Here is a 20,255-nt window from a genome sequence, read left to right as displayed (position 1 = left end):
TTAGAAGCTGCTGGACTAGTTCTAGTGCCAGATGGTGACAGCTTGGACTAGGGTGGTGGGTGGTGTCATTGCAGTTGGATGGATTTGAGACATAGGAAGTAAAATCAACAGGACTTAGTGATAGATTGGACATGTAGGGTGAGATAGAAAGAGATATCTGGAATGATTCGTGCTAGAGGAAGTAGATGGGTGGTGGTGATGTTTACTAAGTGGGGAAGCTGGAGGTGGCTTAGGTTCATGGGGGAGAGCACATGATTTGATCATGTTAAATTTGAGGGGCTTTTGAGATGCCCAGGAACAGATGTTAAATAGATAATTGGATATGTGGGTCTGGAATTCTAGGAGGTCTGGATTGGGATATAAACTGGGGAGCAAATTGTCTAAAGATGGTTATCTCAGCTGTGAAAGTGTACAATCTCCAAGTGAAGGACTATTGGAAGAAAAGATGGAAGTCCTAGGAGCTTGAGTGTGGGCCACTATTTGATGACCTGATAAAGAAGAAATGGCTGAAAAATTGGTGATAGCAAGGAAAATGTGGAGTCCCAGAAAGCCAATGCAGAAAGTGGGTCAATAAGCAGGGAATGCTAAACCATGTCCAATCTTCCTGAGAGAGTACATAAAGATGACTATAGAAAGTCTGCTGGATGGTCATTGTTGGTCTTTGTAAAATTGGTTCGGGTGGCTTGATGGAGACAGGAGCTAGATGGGTGAGGAGTAGGAGGTAAGGAGAAGGAGACAGATGATGTTTTAGGAGGGGTTGGACTGTGAGAAGGAGGGCCATAAAGTGGAACCTGGGGAAGGGTATGAGGATATTTTAAAATAAGAGGGCCAGGAGCATGTATCAGTGTCAGTTGGGAAATCTTTGGTTGAGATGAATTAGATGTCCAAGGAGAAGAGATGCTTCAGAGCAGGAGGGAATGACCTTAGTGAAGGGGAGTGTAATAGGCCCCTACAGTGCAGAGGGAGCAGTAGAGGGGGTGGCAAGCATGGTGGGTTTGTGTGTGAATGGAGAAGTGGAGGGGCATCAGCTGAGACTGAGGGAGGGCTGGACATTGGGAGTGGGGAACAGGGTAGGGGAGTTTGAAATTATGAGAGTTATGATGAGAATAATGATTCCCAGGAAGCAATAGGCCCTTGGTCATCTAAAAATAAAATTATGATTGGACTAACTCAAAACTTGTGTTAGTTTCCTAGGGTTGCCATAACAAAGTACCACAAAGTGAGTGGCTCACAACAGCTGGGAGAGAAATTTATTCTCTTACGATTCTGGAAACAGTCCAAAATCAAGGTGTCAGCAGGACCATGCTGTCTCTGAAGGCCCCAGGGGAAAATCCTCATTACCTCTCGGGCTTCTGGTAGTTGTCAGCAATCCTTGGTGTTCTTGGCTTGTAGATGCATTACTCCAGTCTCTGCCTCTGTCTTCATGTGGCCTTCTCTCCTATGTGTCTGTTTCCAGATTTCCTCTTTTTATATGAACACCAGTCATTGGACTGAGGCTCACCTTAATCCAGTATGACCCCATCTTAACTTATGTACATCTCTAAAGACTATTTCCAAATAAGGCCACATTCACAAGTTTCAAGTGGACATGAATTTTAGGAGGACACCAAGTCATGAGATTGTGTTAATGCATTTTAGAAGTATTTATAAGATTAAGAGAAATAGCTGATTATAGATCTCAAGGGCCTCATATACATGTGAGGCCATACATACACATATGGTATCATATGCAACAAACCTTTTAGTGTCTCCACTGTCCCCGTGTGATAGATGAAGAAATGGAGTCTAAAGTCTAAGTGACTTGCTTAAAGTGAGGTCCTGGCAGAGTGCATGCGTGCTCAATCGCTTCAATCATGTCAGAATCTTTGTGACCTAAATGCTGTAGCCTGCCAGGCTCCTCTGTCCATGGGATTCTCCAAGCAAGAATACTGGAGTGGCCATGGATGGGAATGGCAGCCCACTCAAGTATTCTTGCCTGGAGAATCCCATGGACAGAGGAGCCTAGTGGGCTACAGTCCACAGGGTTGCTAAGAGTTGCACACGACTGAGCATACATGCATACATGATGATGAAGATGAATTTTCTATTCTTACTTAAAGCCCCAACCACCAAAGCCATGCTTTTAATCTGGGTATCATGTGGTACCTTATGCCACGTGGTGAGCCCTCAGAGAAGCAAGCAAATAATAAATTGTATTTCTTGTAAAAAAAAAAATGTTCTTTTCACTGAATTCACATTCTTCATTAAAAAATTTTTTTAAATCATGTATTTATTTTGTTCCCATTACTATTGGAGTCAGATATAAAAAATATTGCCAAGTGTGATAATGAGGAGTTTACCATATATGTTTTTTTTATTAGAATTTTATGGTTTCTAGTCTTACATTTAAGTCTTTAATCATTTTGAGTAAATTTTTATATATAATATAAAATAATGGTCCAGTTTAATACTTTTGCATGTGGCTGTTCATTTTTCCCAATAAGGAAAAAAGAACTAAAGAGATTGTCCTTATCTTATTGTATATTAATGCCTCTTTTGTGGCAAATTAATTGGCCATATATGTGTTGGTTTATTTCTTGGCTCTATATTCTGTTTCATTTATCCAATTTTTTTATGACAATGTCATACTGTTTTGATTACTATAGCTTTCTAATATAGTTTGAAATCTGTTGTGGGCGGGGGGGAGGAATACTGGAGTGGATTGCCATGCCCTCCTCCAGGGGATCTTTCCAACCCAGGAATCGAACCCATGTCTCTTACACCTCCTGCAATGGTAGGCAGGTTCTTTTACCACTAGCACCACCTGGGAAGCCCCAGAACCTAAACACAGGCACTCTGGCTTCAGAGACCACCTTTATCCCTTGGCTCTATGGTCTACCTTTTCCCAGATAATCCTGAATTAATTATAAAATTTAATCAACTGGTTAATCTATCCATCTTAGGAACTACTCTTCCCTGACATCTTTGTTGTTATCTTTTTCCCTACATATAGCTAGCTCTTTATACATTCATCATGTCTGCAGCTCCATGCTGACAGCCCTGGGTGGGAACAGAAGCCTGCCATTTTGTCCATTTGAGCGGGCAAAATATTGCTCTCCCTGTTCTGGTAACTTCCAGGCTTGGCTTTCTTTCCCAGGTCCAGAGCATCCAATTCATGGAGTTCTCAGAAGTGGAGAACCAGGATGACTACTACAGTATGGATGCTGGTTACATCCACACCCAGGACCAGCAAGGAGTGTATGTCATGTATGATGCAGCCTTGAGTGATCTGAAGGACCTAGAGACAGAACTGCTGCTTGTGGCCAGCCATTACATTGAGAGAGAAAAAGGTCAGAAGTCAGATTTTAAAAAATCAAGCAGACAAAAATCAACCTATCCAAACGAACAAAAAACGCTAAGGGCTCTATTTAACACCTCCCACCTCAAAATATAAACACATGTATAATAGTTTTGGAAAATTCAATAAGCATTTATACCTCCCCAACACACACCACTCTAGAAAAGATAAAGTTTTGTTTCCAGCTCAAGTCCCCCATTTGTTGGAAACTGTAACTTGGTTATAGTTCTTAGTATTGTTTAGACTCTACTTGTTGCCCAGTAGCATTTCTGCATTACGTACTAGGTGCAGGGCCCTGAGGGAAGCAAAGTAAGCAAGTGAAATTAATGACTTTTTTTTCTAAGTGACAAAAAAAGAAATGATTGACCTTGGGGAAACTGCAGTTAGAAGCAGAGATATTTCTGAGTTCCTAACAAAAAACCACCAGGATGCAAGAAGACCTGGCTAGGAAAATGTCAGACAAGCCCCAGAGGGAGAAAGCATTAGTCAGGGTAATCAAATAACCCATAATCTGTATTCTCTCTTTCTTTTGGCATCACTCAAATTTATCCAGTTATAGAAATCAATGAGGTAAGAATATTCCTTTTGGAATAATATGATGCCATTAGTATTCCATTTAGAAAGAAATTAGAGTTTCTAGATGAATTGCAACACCTAAAGGGAAATTTAGCAAGAGATTGTGCTATTTTGTAATATATGTAGACTTTAATTAAGGATAATTCATGTTCGTATTATTATAAAATGTTGCTCTACCTTTCAGATCCCAGACAGAATTAATTTAGTATTAGTTTGCATTCTTTGTTCTCCCTTTGCTACAGACCATTTGGGATCTAAATCATGGGATGCAGTGATGGCATCCAACATTCCAGGGCACCTAATTTCAACTTTTAGCTTTTATCTTTACTGGTGATCCTACATACCAATGCATCATTTTTGCTGATGTTAATTTATAACATGATGTGACTGTGTTTAGCTACTAAGAACTTACTTTGACTGAAATACTTAGTCACATGAGCACATCTCACTGAGCTAGAGAGTATACAGTCATTCATTGTGAAATGATTTCCCAACTGCTGCTGGAGAAATTCCTGACCAATGGCTTTCTGTTGTTCAGTACCCATCATATACTTGATAATCACTAAACCTGAAAATCCCTTACTTTTTAATATTTTATTCTGAAACAGACTGCTTATAATTTTAAGCAATAATAATGCTGACAATGAAAACTTACAGTACTTTAGTGGGAAAATATTTTAGCTGAATAATGGCAATGGTTACCCTTACTGATTTAAGTTAGTAATTAGCACAATTAAGAAATACCTTAGAAATTTCCCTGAAAATTTTTGACTTGGTTGGCATCAATTGATACAGCAGTTTAAACTAGGTTTGTTGTTAAACCACCAGGAACCTGTTTTTACAGAGGAGAAATGTATGTTTTGCTTTTAAATTACAGGTTTGAGGAGATTTTAGTAAATCTTTCTAAAACTAATTTAGTAAGTCTTTCTAAAACAGAATTTTGGTTTATATTTCTAAAATTAGTCTTTTAAAACTAAAAGTAAAAACAAAAACCTCTGTTGATCTAGAAGTCAGCAAGTATGAATTTAAGACCTACCTAGTCTTGCCCATGTCTCTTTAGCCGATTCTTAGGAATCCCAGTTATCCATTTAGTGTTTTCATTCCTGAGAGGGAGCTGACAATCTGAGGGCTCCATTTCTACTAAGAATACCTCTGTAGTGAGGCCTGTCTCTAATCATTTTCATCCTTTTCTCTCCCAGGTCACAAAGAGGGCAGCAAGTCACATATTGACCAGGACTGGGGATGGACCCATGCAGGTGTGGACAGATTTGCTGTGCTGTATGACATGTGGACTTGGGAAGCAACTCTTCTAGAAAGCAAGCGCCAGGTATTTTTGCCTAGAAAACAAAACACCTATTAAAAACATTCTTATAAAACCCAATATATTTTTTTAAACCCCATGGGTCTTTTAGGGCAACTCCCAATGAAGTGAATAAGTATTTTAAAAATCTTAGCTAGTTGTAAGTATATAATCAATTTTATGTTCTTTACTGTGGTTCTTTGTTACAAAAAACAAAATGTGAAGGATATGGCTTCAGCTTAAGGGAAATTTGTTAGAGGGCTGTATAATTTAGGCCCTTTAATGACGTGTATGCTTTTAGTGAGAATGTGTGATGATTCCATTCATGTTCATTGTGCTGTCAGGGACAGGCCTCACTTTGCCAAATGCAGACAAACCAACAGACCTTATTATGGTCTTTAGAAGGGTAGGCCACATGTGGGTGGGTGAGAGCAGTTGGGCAAGGATTTCCAGAAATGGAAATGACAGGATTTGAAGACTAGATGTTGGCATGAGAGAATGAGGGTGGAATTAAAATGACTTCCTCAGGCTCAGGGAAGAGGCTGTCAACTGAAACAGAATGAAAGAAGAGGGGCCTCTTTAGAGGGGAACATTTTTTTGAGTCTAGGACACAAGGCATGTGAGGAGAGTTTGCTAAAACCCAGGTGTGAATGTCTTCCCAGGTGGCACTAGTGGTAAAAAAATCTGTCTGCTAATGCAGGAGACCTGAGAGACATGGGTTCGATCCCTGGATCGGGAAGATCCCCTGGAGGAGAAGGCATGGCAACCCACTCCAGTATTCTTGCCTAGAGAATCTCATGAACAGAGGAGCCTGGCAGGCTACAGCCCATAGGGTCACAGAGTTGGACACAACTAAAGCAACTTAGCATATATGCATGAATGTTTTATGAGAGCTATAGGTTTGAAGTTCAGGAGCAGGTATGAGCTGAGATATAAAGGTGGAAGTCAAACCATAGTAATGTATCAAAATGAGTAGTAAAAGAGATGTCTGAAACGGGTCCCTGGGAACATTTACATTTAAGGGGAAGGTCATGGGACAAGAGTCCATGAGAGGAACAAGGAGTAGCCAAAGAGACTGCAGCAAAAAGAAAAAGATAACATTAGGAAAGCCCACAGAAAGAAAAGAATCTTAATTAGGAGAGGATGATTACCTGTGTAGAGAACAGCTGAAACATGAAGAAACGTGAGTCCTAACAACCAGACAGTGGGGTTAGCCATCAGGCAGTCATTGTTAGCTTTGTAGGACTCTCTCAAAGAGCCGCAGAGGTGGAAACCAGGTCACGGGGCAGTGTGATATGGTAAGAGGATGTGGACGGGGAAATGTTTTCTTTGAATTGTTTTTCTAGTAGAGGGTTTTACCATTTCATCTACCCTCTGGTCTGTTACTCATGGAGATGTAGACCATCCAGTTTTGGAAAACAACTGGCTAGACTTACAGGGTGCAAGCCGTAGCTTTGAAAATTGTTCCTCTTTCCAAAGACAACTGACCTCTAGAGTGTGCATCTGGACACTTGATCTGTCAATTAGAAGTTCACTGTGATCAACTGAGGAAATGGGAGATTTAGCCTCATAGTATAGAAACTGGAGAGGCTGCATTAAGTGTAAGTAATACAAAATCCTCAAACTCGACATGTTTATTGGTCCAGACGTGAGTTGTAGGCAGTACCCCTTTTATGTGCTTTCCCCACCTCTGTTTTCAGTTCTTCTAGGCCTCCTATGGAGGACTCGATGGTAGAGAAGAACAGAAAGGCAGAGAGTAATAAAGAAACAAACCAATTTCTCCTCACTTTGGCCTAGTGTTCATTCTGTGCTAAGTTACCAGGGGTGTCTACTAGTTTCTTCTATGGTACATGAAAATATTTTAACTTAAAACAACCATTGAAAATAATCTCCCTCCTTTCTACCCTGAGAATAAGTTCCCTATAGAAACTGATTTATCTATGCCAAAACCTGGAAAATGTAGCCTTCCAAATCAATTTCTGGAATTCCAGAAATTGTCAAAATTGCCAAATTCCAAAAATTGCCAAAATTTTAATTGATAAACCAGACTTTTATCTAGAATACAATTGATTTCCCCCAGTACTGATTCTACTGCTAAGTGTCTTCAGCTGTTTTTGATTGTTAACTATATTGGAATCACTAATGTTAAAAATTGCTCAAACACATTAGGTTGCCTTAAATCCTTCAAGTAACCATATTATATAAACTGCTCATAAAAATAGAGCTGGTATGAGTTTAGGTGGATTAAGAGACTCAGAAGCCAGGCATCAGCTGTGCCAGTTCCTAAGTGACATTTATACCAACTGCTAATTCTCTCCATAGCCACCAGAGGACACATTTTCAGGATAATTTGAATTAGTGTTTAGAGCACTAAGAAAAGGGAGGGGTGGGGGCAGAAAATTCTGTGACAAGATGTGTCTGTTACTGATTTTCTCTTTTACACTTTCATTTGACCTAAAGTACTATTTTTAAAAGTTTATAAATCCAAGAAATAAAAAGAGGCTCAGGTTAAAAAAAAATGTCTATAAACACAGTATGGTTTGAGATTATTCATTCTGGCTCTTTTCTATTTTCTCCAATATTTGATGCCTACCATCAGTGTGCACCACACATTATTTTGCCTGCAAGTTGGCCCTTGACATACACAGGTGACATTTGACAGGCTAGGAAGACTTCTTAGACAAATGCCAGTCCAGAGTTCAAATGGAAATGAGCCAGTTAGCAAACAGATAATAAATAGAACCTGTGAGGTGTAAAGATCACGGCCCTACCCCTGATGAGAAAGAATTCATAATAAAATTATGCAAAGGGCCATCTGAGAGCTTTTCAAGGTGGAGGGCAAAGCTTGAAAAAAGGCTTGTCAATTTAAAAAGAGCTGAATTTTTCTTCTCAACAACTGGGGGTGCCAGGTAAAATATGAGAATATTTGTGACATACTAAAAAAAAGTATTGGTTGTTTATCAGCAATTCAAATTTAATTAGATGACCTGTATTTTTATTTGTTAAACCTGGTAATTCTACCAACAACAAAGTGATAATGGCAATTTAGCACCTGCCTCTGCAACCTGGTATCACCAGATTGGAATCAGTAGCAAGAACCCTCCCCACAATCTTCCCCTGCCAAATAACCAAACAATAGGGCTCATTGTACAAAAGCAGGTCACAGCAATACAAATTCTATAAACCAGCTCCTGGGATTGCCCTGGTCCAGCCAAAAAGGTTTAAATTCATTGAGAATGATTTAGGGAAGTTACTGTTTCTTTCTTAATCTTCTCCTAGGCTATTGAGTGACAGCCTTCTTACCCCATCACTCCTTTGTTCCTGCTTTGTCGTCTGCTATTTAATAACTGAATGCTACTCTAAAGTAGAGAGCTCTGTGGATGGAATAAGGTCATTTAGATCACTCTGCTGGCTTCATTTTCCCTGAAGCTCACTTAAAGAAAAGGGATCTGCACCTTTCTTCATTTCACGCTCTGAGGTGTGTGAATTTTTAACTTGTGGAGCACACTCTGTGTCCTAAGCTTTTAGCTTCTTCTGGTGTTATCCTTTGTATACTAAGGTTGACCCAAGTTCCCGTGGACCAGTGTTTCCCAAAGTGCATCCTGCGAAACTGGTTGCTAAATAAAGTGCCCCAGGCTCTCCCTCCTTGAGCCTTAGCATTGAATAGCCTTCAGACACTGGACATCTATTGCTAAGGCAGTATTTGATTCCTAGGCTTCTATTGATTCTCAAGTGTTTGCCTTCTTGGGAGCCTCAGGAGTTATTATTGCAAGATGGAGACACTCCTGGCTTTTACTGCCACTTGGGTTCCTTTACTTCCTCCTGAGCTATTGCCATCTATATTCAAGCAGTGCTTACACCCTCTCAGTTCTTTCTGGTCTTTCATTCCTAGCTATGGACTCTACACAATGAAAGGTGCTCTTTATCTCCTTTTAGGAAATTCCTTAGTTAGTTAACAAATGGGCTGGCTCCCAGGCCTCAAACCACCAGGAAGACCACTACCCAAGGAAACAAAAAATGCTTTAATGCATCTCAAAGTGTGCTTGGCTATCAGGTTAGCAAAAATTGCAGACTCAACAATCCATTCCTTGCTGTCAACTAAATGAACTCACGGGGCACACCTGTGTCTTTGGTGCTACAGCCACCCTAGGAGCTGAGGCCTTTCAGAAACATGAAGCCTGCATTAGAGGAGTTGGTAAGAGAAGACTGAGGAGGGGCATGTTGAGCTGAAACTCTAGGGATGATGTTGGATTATATGGGCAGAGGAAAAGAATCCATTGCATTGTGAGGCTGGTGGGAGCAGAAGTTCAGAAGCTTTCAGCCAGAGTTGATTTTGTCCATCAGGTGATATAGACTCAGTGTTTAGGATCTAAAGGCTTTTCAGGGACCATTGGATATATGTGCTATCTGAGAGAAAGAAAATATGCATTACGTGGATATACGAAAAGGAAAATACAAAATAGATACCAATAAATGCTTAAATGACATGTCCATAAAATGTGAAAACTTTGAGTACTTAGAAACATCTCATTACATGTGAAAATAATTTATAGATCAGATTTTCTCACTTCATAAAAATCCTCAAGTACATACTACCCAGAAATCAGTCATCATTAATGAAATGTATTGCTCATAGCCAAACAATTTGAAAAGCAAAATTGTAAATATCATTTAACATTTTTACAAAAAAAAAATTGATTAGGATATGAGTTTTAATATATTTGATATAGTATGGGACAGGGTTTCCAAAAGTAAGTGTGTCTAAGGCCTATGAAAGTTTTAAAACAACCCCAAAAGAGTAACTACATTATTCAGAACTACTTGCATATCAGCTCTTAGGTATCTGTTTGCAGTCCAGTGAACTCTGAGGAGCTTTTTCTGATTAGCACTATGACTGCTGCTGCTGCTGCTAAGTTGCTTCAGTCGTGTCTGACTCTGTGCAACCCCATAGACGTCAGCCCACCAGGCTCCCCCATCCCTGGGATTCTCCAGGCAAGAACACTAGAGTGGGTTGCCATTTCTTTCTCCAATGCATGAAAGTGAAAAGTGAAAGTGAAGTCGCTCTGTCGTGCCCAACTCTTAGCAACTTCATGCACTGCAGCCTTCCAGGCTCCTCCGTCCATGGGATTTTCCAGGCAAGAGTACTGGAGTGGGGTGCCATTGCCTTCTCCAGCACTATGACTAATTATACGCACGTAAAATTTACACGCAGAACAGAAATTCCCTAAGTACATAAACAAATGTAAAAACAAAAGAAAGAGCATATCTTTCTGAGTTTCTTCAACAGTTAGTGTGGGGAAGCCTTCTTCAGTTTTTAGAAAAGACTTGTGAACTCCAGTAAAACAGAAGCTTCTTGGATGCTCTTAAGAGTTCTGTACATAGGCCCTTCCGAGTGGAGTCTGATCTGGAATAAATGCCTTTATATTTAGAGGGGACTTGCATCCTCCACTTGCCATTCTAACCCCTCCCCCACCATTTCTACATATGTGACACTTAAATAGGCAAGCTATTAAAGAGAAGGTGTCATAAATGGGGCTGATATAGAAGAGGGGTGGAGGCTACTTGCCTACCTTTGGTAATAGAATAAAATAGGGGGAAGAGAGTGGGTCTGTGGGGAAAGGTGTTGAAGATAAATGTATTTGATGAAGTGACACCGAATGCACTGTCTCATTGGAACTTATAATTATTAGATGTTGTATTATTCATGATATTACTCCCCTTTTATGTGTAGAGAGCAGAGGAAGCGGGGACAGAGGTGCAACGAGTGCTTTTTCCCTCGCCCTCCCTAACTTGGTGTGTGCTGCACTGGTGCTGCGGCTGCCCACCCCGGGCCAATACACAGAGGTGCAGAGCTGTCTCTCTCCTATTGATGGTGGGGGACTTTCCAAAGCATGGAAATGGTTGGGAGCTCACCTCTCTTCCTTTGCTGGGCCCTGTCCCCTGACTATAAACCTTATTTACAGCTTCTTGACAGTTACTTTGAAGCCTACCAGCATGCATTGGACCCAGAGGAGAGATTTGCCTTAGCACAAGTGATCACAGACATCATGCACAGGTGCCCAAGGTTTGACTTCAGTCATCCTTACTTCATTAAGGCCTACCGAGAGGAATGCACCTGCCTGAGGCTTCACCTGCAGCTGGTGAGGGGCATCCTCAATCAGCACGTGAGTATATTTGGTTTTTTTTAAGATTCCATGTGGGAAGAGGATGGAAAACACAGGTCAAAACTGAAAACTGTATTTTCCTTTCAGTACCAATTCAGAATCTGGGTTTCCTAGGACAGCATGCACACAATGTTTATTTGTAAGCTTATTTTCATTGTTGAATTCCAAGCATATCTACAGTCTTAAAGGGAGGTTTCCAATCCTAATTACATTTAATGATCCACAAAGAATTGACAACCTATTTTCATTCAATCACAGTTTATCTATTGTGAAAGGACTAAGCCTACCCCTTTGTAAGACATTAAATGTGTAAAATTATATTTGTTTTTCAAAAGGTTGCAACTATTTCTAGAACACTACAGGAAATGGTCACAGTCTATGATTTCCAGGGAAAAGCTAATACAGTTCCTTAGGCCTGCTTAGAACTTTTTCCTTGTAGTCAATTATTTTACAGAAAGAAGTTTTCTTGTGCCTCTTAAGATTGCCTAAAGCTGGTTGCCTTTGCTTTTCCTGACCGATCCTTGCCTCAGACTAAAAAACAACCATGTCTCTGTGTGAGGGAATCCCTAAAACTCATGTCTGGGTGAAATTTAGTCAAATAATGAAGATACACAAAGGGCTGATGTTCTGTTCTTCTCATGCCAAGGCTCATAACTCACATCCATGGGAAAGTTTAACTTTTCTAATTTTAACTTTTATGTGACATTTCTAGATAGAGTGTCAGCGTGAGTATGTCCAGAGGCTTTGGCAAAAAGGCCATCCAGATGCTAGCAATACATTTGGACTTCCCCTTAACATAATTTGCAAACAACTCATTTTCATCAACAATAGCTGGTAAGTTAGTGTTGTCTTCAGACATTTTACATTTAATTTCTGGATAATTTAAGGGTATGCTGTTAAGTACACTACTGTTCTACAAAGCACCACTCGAGTATTTGGTGATGAGAGAAGTAAATATAAAAGGCATAGAAGAGGGATTCCTTTGTGAACTCAATATTGATTCACTTTGCAAATAAGGAACAGGAGGCCAGAATTTACACTTATGCCCCTGGGTGCACAATCTTCATTCCCATGAGAAGTCCTAAAAAACCCAGTTGCTCTTAGAATGCTGTCAAAGGATTTATTAGAGGTGCCATACAAGTCAACATATATGAAACATGGATGTTTTCTAGCAAGTGTCAGCAGAAAGGTTTCTGCAGACTTATCTTGTGACCCCCCCACCCCACCCCTTTAAGTAGTAGATTGAATTTCCTGACATCACCCAGAGAGAGTACATAAGGTCACCTCCTTGATATGTAGTGTGATTCACCCTCACCATGCCTTTCCAGACTTTGAGGGTACAGAGGAACCAAGAAGCTGGTGACAAGCTCCAAGCTGGTCTGGAGCTTTACTTCTATGTAGGTACAGAAAGGCCCTTGACTTGACTGATACTATATCCTTTATTTCCAAAGGAATAACCCACAGACAAGTGTTTTATTGTTTCTGCCCTCATTCATTTATAAAATACAACATTTTTATGGCGAACATGAATAATTCCGGTAGTTGTATACAGAACTTAAAAACCGTCTTCATTATCATTTTGGGAAGAAAAAGGGATAAAGAATCAGGTGAAAAATAGAAATAATCATGGAAGGTATTTATTTAATATTTAGACACTTTGAAGTCATCTTGTTCTCAAATATTTGGCTAATGAAATGTTGACAGGTTTTCCATATACGATTTTAGATTTTTTTTTTTTTCTATTTTGTTGAGATACAATTGACATACAGCACTGTATAAATTTGAGCTTGTCAGGTGGCAAGCGTGGTAAAGAACCTACTTGCCAAAGCGGGAGACATAAGAGATACATGTTCGGTCCCTGAGTCGGGAAGATCCTGGAGGAAAGCATGGCAACTCACTCCATTATTCTTGCCTGGAGAATCCCATAGTGGGCTACAGTCCATAGAGTTGCTAAGAGTCGGACACAACTGAAGCAGCTTAGCACCCATGCATATATAAATTTAAGGTGTACAGCATAACGATGTGACATACAATGAATCTTATTCTTACTGGCTTTTAGAGTAAACTATGTCTTAAAAAAAGTTCACATTAAAGCAAAAAGCATGTTGTGTAACCTGATGGGCTCCCTGGACAGCCTCTAAGGCCCTGTTGAGCTTCCAGTTTTTTATAATACCCTGAATTGTAAGAGTGTTTTATTGGTCTTGAAAAATATAAGATCTGGAAACAGATTAAGTTCTTCATCGTGTAAAATTTGTCATTAATTGTTTCTTTTCATTAAGCTCGGCTTTGAAAAACATTTATCTGCTGGAGTTCCACCCTTCCCTGGGCCTGGCTTCCTGTATCCCCAGCGCCCTCGAGCACCTCCTCAGGGAGGCCCGCCACACTTGCAGGCCCACATCAGCCAGTGCCCTCACCCTGCTGGAGAGACGTGTGCTACAGCTGGCCCTGGATGTGTGGCTCACCCCAGCCAAGCCCGAGTCCTGGTACAGTGCACAGCTCCAGAAAGATGTAGGTTCTCTGAAGGGGTTAGGTGGGTCCTTGGCAAAGAGAATGTTTCCTCCCAGATGTTACTACTTAGCTTTGTTTTTGTTTGGCTCTATTCCCCTCCTGTTTGGCCAGAGATAGATCATAGTCCTACGGCTTGCCAACATTTTTATGGCTTTTTTTGTTCATTTTGGTCAATGTTTCCAGTTTATCGGGGCGCTGCTACAGTTATCATTTAAAGGGAAATGTACTCAAGTAGGGGGAAAGTATTTTCTGGATCGTTATAGTTTAGCAATATATATTTTTTAATTAATTTTTTTTTCTTTCTAAGACTCTTCCTAAAATGTACTGTTTTGTCCTGAGCTAAAATCTGGTAGAGGAGAGACAGCACTGAGTGAGGAGTCAGTGATCAGGACTAAGTTCAGCCCTGCCATTAACTTGGGTTTCCCGGATAGCTCAGTTGGTAAAGAATCCACCTGCAATACAGGAGACCTGGGTTTCTAATTTGACCTTACTCTCTGTGGGTACTTGCTATAAGATAAAGGAAATGTCCAGGCTTCAGCTGCCAAAAATATCTGTTCCACAGGTCTATCTCAGCCTCCTATCTTCTCCAGTTCAAACAAAAGTTTATTTTCTTTTAAATTAATTTTAAGTTGATCAAAAAATAGAATTCAGAGTTTTAGCAAAAGAGGAAAACAGAAAATTACCCTAAATATAACCATCAAATGCATTTGTAATCATTATTTTTCTGAATTCAAGTGTTCTTTATATACGTATTTTACATAGTTCTTTCTAATCATATCCTTCATAGACTATCTCCTATTTTTCTCAGTTGCATCATATTATATATTCTTCCATGTTGCTAATAGTCTTTATACTTAACCTTTATGACCACAAAATTCCTTTAAGCAGTGAGTGATAATTTATCCAACCATTTCCCTATCGATGGGCATTCAAGTAATTTCCAATGTTTTATTATTATTAAAAATTCCATAAGATACGTCTCTATGCTTACAGATTTTACCGTATTTTGAATCAATTCCTTTGGATAGATTCTTGGAATTGGATTTACTGAAACAAAATTTAAGTCTTTGGATACATGTTGGCAGATCACTTTCCAGAAAAGTCATGCCAAACTGTAATACCACCAATAGTGTCTAAGGGTACCAGTTCTGCAATACTCTACAGTGTTAGGTGTAAGCATATAATGTCTGTGCTAATATATGCATATAATATATAAAGGTGGCATTACACTGTTAATTTTCTTTCCTTGCTTTTTGTTGAGATTAAATATTCTTCCAAATGTCATGATACTAGCTGTATTTTTTATGAATTTTCTATTCTTCCCCTTAGTTTATTGTTCTCTTGGAATCCTAATATCATTCCTATCCACTTACACGAGCGCTTCTTAAAAAAACTTTAATCGTTTGTCCATAATATTTTCTGCAACTATTTTCCCCAATTTGTCTTTTAAATTTTTAACAACAAAAAAAAAATTTTTAACAGAAACTTATTTTCATATAGTCAAATCTGTTTATTGTTTCCTTTGTGATTTCTTCTATCCTAAATCCAGAAAGCCAAACTTCCTCCAGATGTTTCATATTTGTCTTCCTTTATTCTAACGTCTAACTTCTTAAGGTTTTTACTTTATTTCAAAAATATTTAACTCCTTTTAGTATTCCACCTGGAGTGTGTGTGCATGTGTGTGTATGTGTGTATGAGTGAGTATGTGGTGTAAAATATGGCTCATAACAGAATTTTTCCCCACATTATTACCCATGTAGCCTACTACCATTTATTGAGGATTATTTTCACACTGTATTATGGTACCAGGGTTTCCCTGGTGGCTCAATAGTAAAGAATCTGCCTGCCAATGCAGGAGACCCAGGTTTGATCCCTGGATCGGGAAGATCCCCTGAGCAGGAAATGGCCACCCATTTCAGTATTCTTGCTTGGGAAATCCCATGGAGAGGGGAGCCTTGTGCACTATAGTCCGTGGGGTTGCAAAGAGTCAGACGCGATTTAATGACTAAAACAGCAGCAATTGATACCAGATTTTTTAAATGTATTTTTAGTCCTCTTAAAAATTGTAGTGAATAATCTGGGCTACCTACTTAATCTCTCATTGATGCCACACAGTTTTATTTATTTATTTTTTAAATTTTATTTTATTTTTAAACTTTACAATATTGTATTAGTTTTGCCAAATATCAAAATGAATCCACCACAGGTATGCCCGCGTTCCCCATCCTGAACCCTCCTCCCTCCTCCCTCCCCATCCCATCCCTCTGGGTCGTCCCAGTGCACCAGCCCCAAGCATCCAGTATCGTGCATTGAACCTGGACTGGCAACTCGTTCCATATATGATATTATACGTATTTCAATGCCATTCTCCCAAATCATCCCACCCTCTCCCTCGCCCACAGAGTCCATAAGACTGTTCTATACATCAGTGTCTCTTTTGCTATCTCGTATACAGGGTTATTGTTACCATCTTTCTAAATTCCATATATATGTGTTAGTATACTGTATTGGTGTTTTCTTTCTGGCTTACTTCACTCTGTATAATAGGCTCCAGTTTCATCCATCTCATTAGAACTGATTCAGATGAATTCTTTTTAATGGCTGAGTAATACTCCATTGTGTATATGTACCACAGCTTTCTTATCCATTCATCTGCTGATGGACATCTAGGTTGCTTCCATGTCCTGGCTATTATAAACAGTGCTGTGATGAACATTGGGGTACACGAGTCTCTTTCCCTTCTGGTTTCCTCAGTGTGTATGCCCAGCAGTGGGATTGCTGGGTTGTATGGCAGTTCTATTTCCAGTTTTTTAAGGAATCTCCACACTGTTCTCCATAGTGGCTGTACTAGTTTGCATTCCCACCAACAGTGTAAGAGGGTTCCCTTTTCTCCACACCCTCTCCAGCATTTGTTGCTTGTAGACTTTTGGATCGCAGCCATTCTGACTGGCGTAAAATGGTACCTCATAGTGGTTTTGATTTGCATTTCTCTGATAATGAGTGATGTTGAGCATCTTTTCGTGTGTTTGTTAGCCATCTGTATGTCTTCTTTGGAGAAATGTCTATTTAATTCTTTGGCCCATTTTTTGATTGGGTCATTTATTTTTCTGGAGTTGAGGTGTAGGAGTTGCTTATATATTTTTGAGATTAGTTGTTTGTCAGTTGCTTCATTTGCTATTATTTTCTCCCATTCTGAAGGCTGTCTTTTCACCTTGCTAATAGTTTCCTTTGTTGTGCAGAAGCTTTTAAGTTTAATTAGGTTCCATTTGTTTATTTTTGCTTTTATTTCCAATATTCTGGGAGGTGGGTCATAGAGGATCCTGCTGTGATGTATGTCGGAGAGTATTTTGCCTATGTTCTCCTCTAGGAGTTTTATAGTTTCTGGTCTTACGTTGAGATCTTTAATCCATTTTGAGTTTATTTTTGTGTAAGGTGTTAGAAAGTGTTCTAGTTTCATTCTTTTACAAGTGGTTGACCAGTTTTCCCAGCACCACTTGTTAAAGAGATTGTCTTTAATCCATTGTATATTCTTGCCTCCTTTGTCAAAGATAAGGTGTCCATATGTGCGTGGATTTATCTCTGGGCTTTCTATTTTGTTCCATTGATCTATATTTCTGTCTTTGTGCCAGTACCATACTGTCTTGATAACTGTGGCTTTGTAATAGAGTCTGAAGTCAGGTAGGTTGATTCCTCCAGTTCCATTCTTCTTTCTCAAGATAGCTTTGGCTATTCGAGGTTTTTTGTATTTCCATACAAATTGTGAAATTATTTGTTCTAGCTCTGTGAAGAATACCGTTGGTAGCTTGATAGGGATTGCATTGAATCTATAAATTGCTTTGGGTAGTATACTCATTTTCACTATATTGATTCTTCCAATCCATGAACATGGTATATTTCTCCATCTATTAGTGTCCTCTTTGATTTCTTTCACCAGTGTTTTATAGTTTTCTATATATAGGTCTTTAGTTTCTTTAGGTAGATATATTCCTAAGTATTTTATTCTTTCCATTGCAATGGTGAATGGAATTGTTTCCTTAATTTCTCTTTCAGTTTTCTCATTATTAGTGTATAGGAATGCAAGGGATTTCTGTGTGTTGATTTTATATCCTGCAACTTTACTATAATCATTGATTAGTTCTAGTAATTTTCTGGTGGAGTCTTTAGGGTTTTCTATGTAAAGGATCATGTCATCTGCAAATAGTGAGAGTTTTACTTCTTCTTTTCCAATTTGGATTCCTTTGATTTCTTTTTCTGCTCTGATTGCTGTGGCCAAAACTTCCAAAACTATGTTGAATAGTAATGGTGAAAGTGGGCACCCTTGTCTTGTTCCTGACTTTAGAGGAAATGCTTTCAATTTTTCACCATTGAGGATAATGTTTGCTGTGGGTTTGTCATATATAGCTTTTATTATGTTGAGGTATGTTCCTTCTATTCCTGCTTTCTGGAGAGTTTTTATCATAAATGGGTGTTGAATTTTGTCAAAGGCTTTCTCTGCATCTATTGAGATAATCATATGGTTTTTATTTTTCAATTTGTTAATGTGGTGTATTACATTGATTGATTTGCAGATATTGAAGAATCCTTGCATCCCTGAAATAAAGCCCACTTGGTCATGGTATATGATCTTTTTAATGTGTTGTTGAATTCTGATTGCTAGAATTTTGTTAAGGATTTTTGCATCTATGTTCATCAGTGATATTGGCCTGTAGTTTTCTTTTTTTGTGGGATCTTTTTCAGGTTTTGGTATTAGGATGATGGTGGCCTCATAGAATGAGTTTGGAAGTTTACCTTCCTCTGCAATTTTCTGGAAGAGTTTGAGTAGGATAGGTGTTAGCTCTTCTCTAAATTTTTGGTAGAATTCAGCTGTGAAGCCGTCTGGACCTGGGCTTTTGTTTGCTGGAAGATTTTTGATTACAGTTTCAATTTCCGTGCTTGTGATGGGTCTGTTAAGATTTTCTATTAATCTTCCTGGTCTAGTTTTGGAAAGTTGTACTTTTCTAAGAATTTGTCCATTTCTTCCACGTTGTCCATTTTATTGGCATATAACTGTTGATAGTAGTCTCTTATGATCCTTTGTATTTCTGTGTTGTCTGTTGTGATCTCTCCGTTTTCATTTCTAATTTTATTGATTTGATTTTTCTCCCTTTGTTTCTTGATGAGTCTGGCTAATGGTTTGTCAATTTTATTTATCCTTTCAAAGAACCAGCTTTTGGCTTTGTTGATTTTTGCTATGGTCTCTTTTGTTTCTTTTGCATTTATTTCTGCCCTAATTTTCAAGATTTCTTTCCTTCTACTAACCCTGGGGTTCTTCATTTTTTCCTTTTCTAGTTACTTTAGGTGTAGAGTTAGGTTATTTATTTGACTTTTTTCTTGTTTCTTGAGGTATGCCTGTATTGCTATGAACTTTCCCCCTAGGACTGCTTTTACAGTGTTCCACAGGTTTTGGGTTGTTGTGTTTTCATTTTCATTCGTTTCTATGCAAATTTTGATTTCTTTTTTGATTTCTTCTGTGAGTTGTTGGTTATTCAGCAGCATGTTGTTCAGCCTCCATATGTTGGAATTTTTAATAGTTTTTCTCCTGTAATTGAGATCTAATCTTACTGCATTGTGGTCAGAAAAGATGCTTGGAATGATTTCTATTTTTTTGAATTTACCAAGGCTAGATTTATGGCCCAGGATGTGATCTATCCTGGAGAAGGTTCCATGTGCGCTTGAGAAAAAGGTGAAATTCATTGTTTTGGGATGAAATGTCCTATAGATATCAATTAGGTCTAACTGGTCTATTGTATCATTTAACGTTTGTGTTTCCTTGTTAATTTTCTGTTTAGTTGATCTATCCATGGGTGTGAGTGGGGTATTAAAGTCTCCCACTATTATTGTGTTATTGTTAATTTCTCCTTTCATACTTGTTAGCATTTGTCTTACATATTGCGGTGCTCCCATGTTGGGTGCATATATATTTATAATTGTTATATCTTCTTCTTGGATTGATCCTTTGATCATTATGTAGTGACCGTCTTTGTCTCTCTTCACAGCCTTTGTTTTAAAGTCTATTTTATCTGATATGAGTATTGCTACTCCTGCTTTCTTTTGGTCCCTATTTGCATGGAAAATCTTTTTCCAGCCCTTCACTTTTAGTCTGTATGTGTCCCCTGTTTTGAGGTGGGTCTCTTGTAGACAACATATGTAGGGGTCTTGTTTTTGTATCCATTCAGCCAGTCTTTGTCTTTTGGTTGGGGCATTCAACCCATTTACGTTTAAGGTAATTACTGATAAGTATGATCCCGTTGTCATTTACTTTATTATTTTGGGTTCGAATTTATACACCGTTTTTGTGTTTCCTGTCTAGAGAATATCCTTTAGTATTTGT

At 38.8% G+C, this 20,255-nt stretch overlaps 1 protein-coding gene across 1 annotated transcript in view; it reads left to right on the top strand.

Moving 5' to 3' along the window:
* The window catches only part of LOC113898267, a 175,953-nt gene that overhangs the window by 48,775 nt on the left and 106,923 nt on the right, over positions 1-20,255 (top strand). The window contains exons 14-18 of the mRNA XM_027551255.1: positions 3,137-3,329; positions 5,113-5,240; positions 11,177-11,377; positions 12,090-12,211; positions 13,657-13,885. Of these exons, the coding sequence (XP_027407056.1) occupies positions 3,137-3,329; positions 5,113-5,240; positions 11,177-11,377; positions 12,090-12,211; positions 13,657-13,885 (873 nt within the window). The remainder of the gene's footprint in view (positions 1-3,136; positions 3,330-5,112; positions 5,241-11,176; positions 11,378-12,089; positions 12,212-13,656; positions 13,886-20,255) is intronic.

The sequence above is a fragment of the Bos indicus x Bos taurus genome, chromosome 9 (assembly GCF_003369695.1).
Source record: "Bos indicus x Bos taurus breed Angus x Brahman F1 hybrid chromosome 9, Bos_hybrid_MaternalHap_v2.0, whole genome shotgun sequence".
NCBI lineage: Eukaryota > Metazoa > Chordata > Mammalia > Artiodactyla > Bovidae > Bos > Bos indicus x Bos taurus.
Note: the sequence above shows the minus strand (reverse complement) of the source record. Positions and strands in the feature narration are given on the sequence as shown.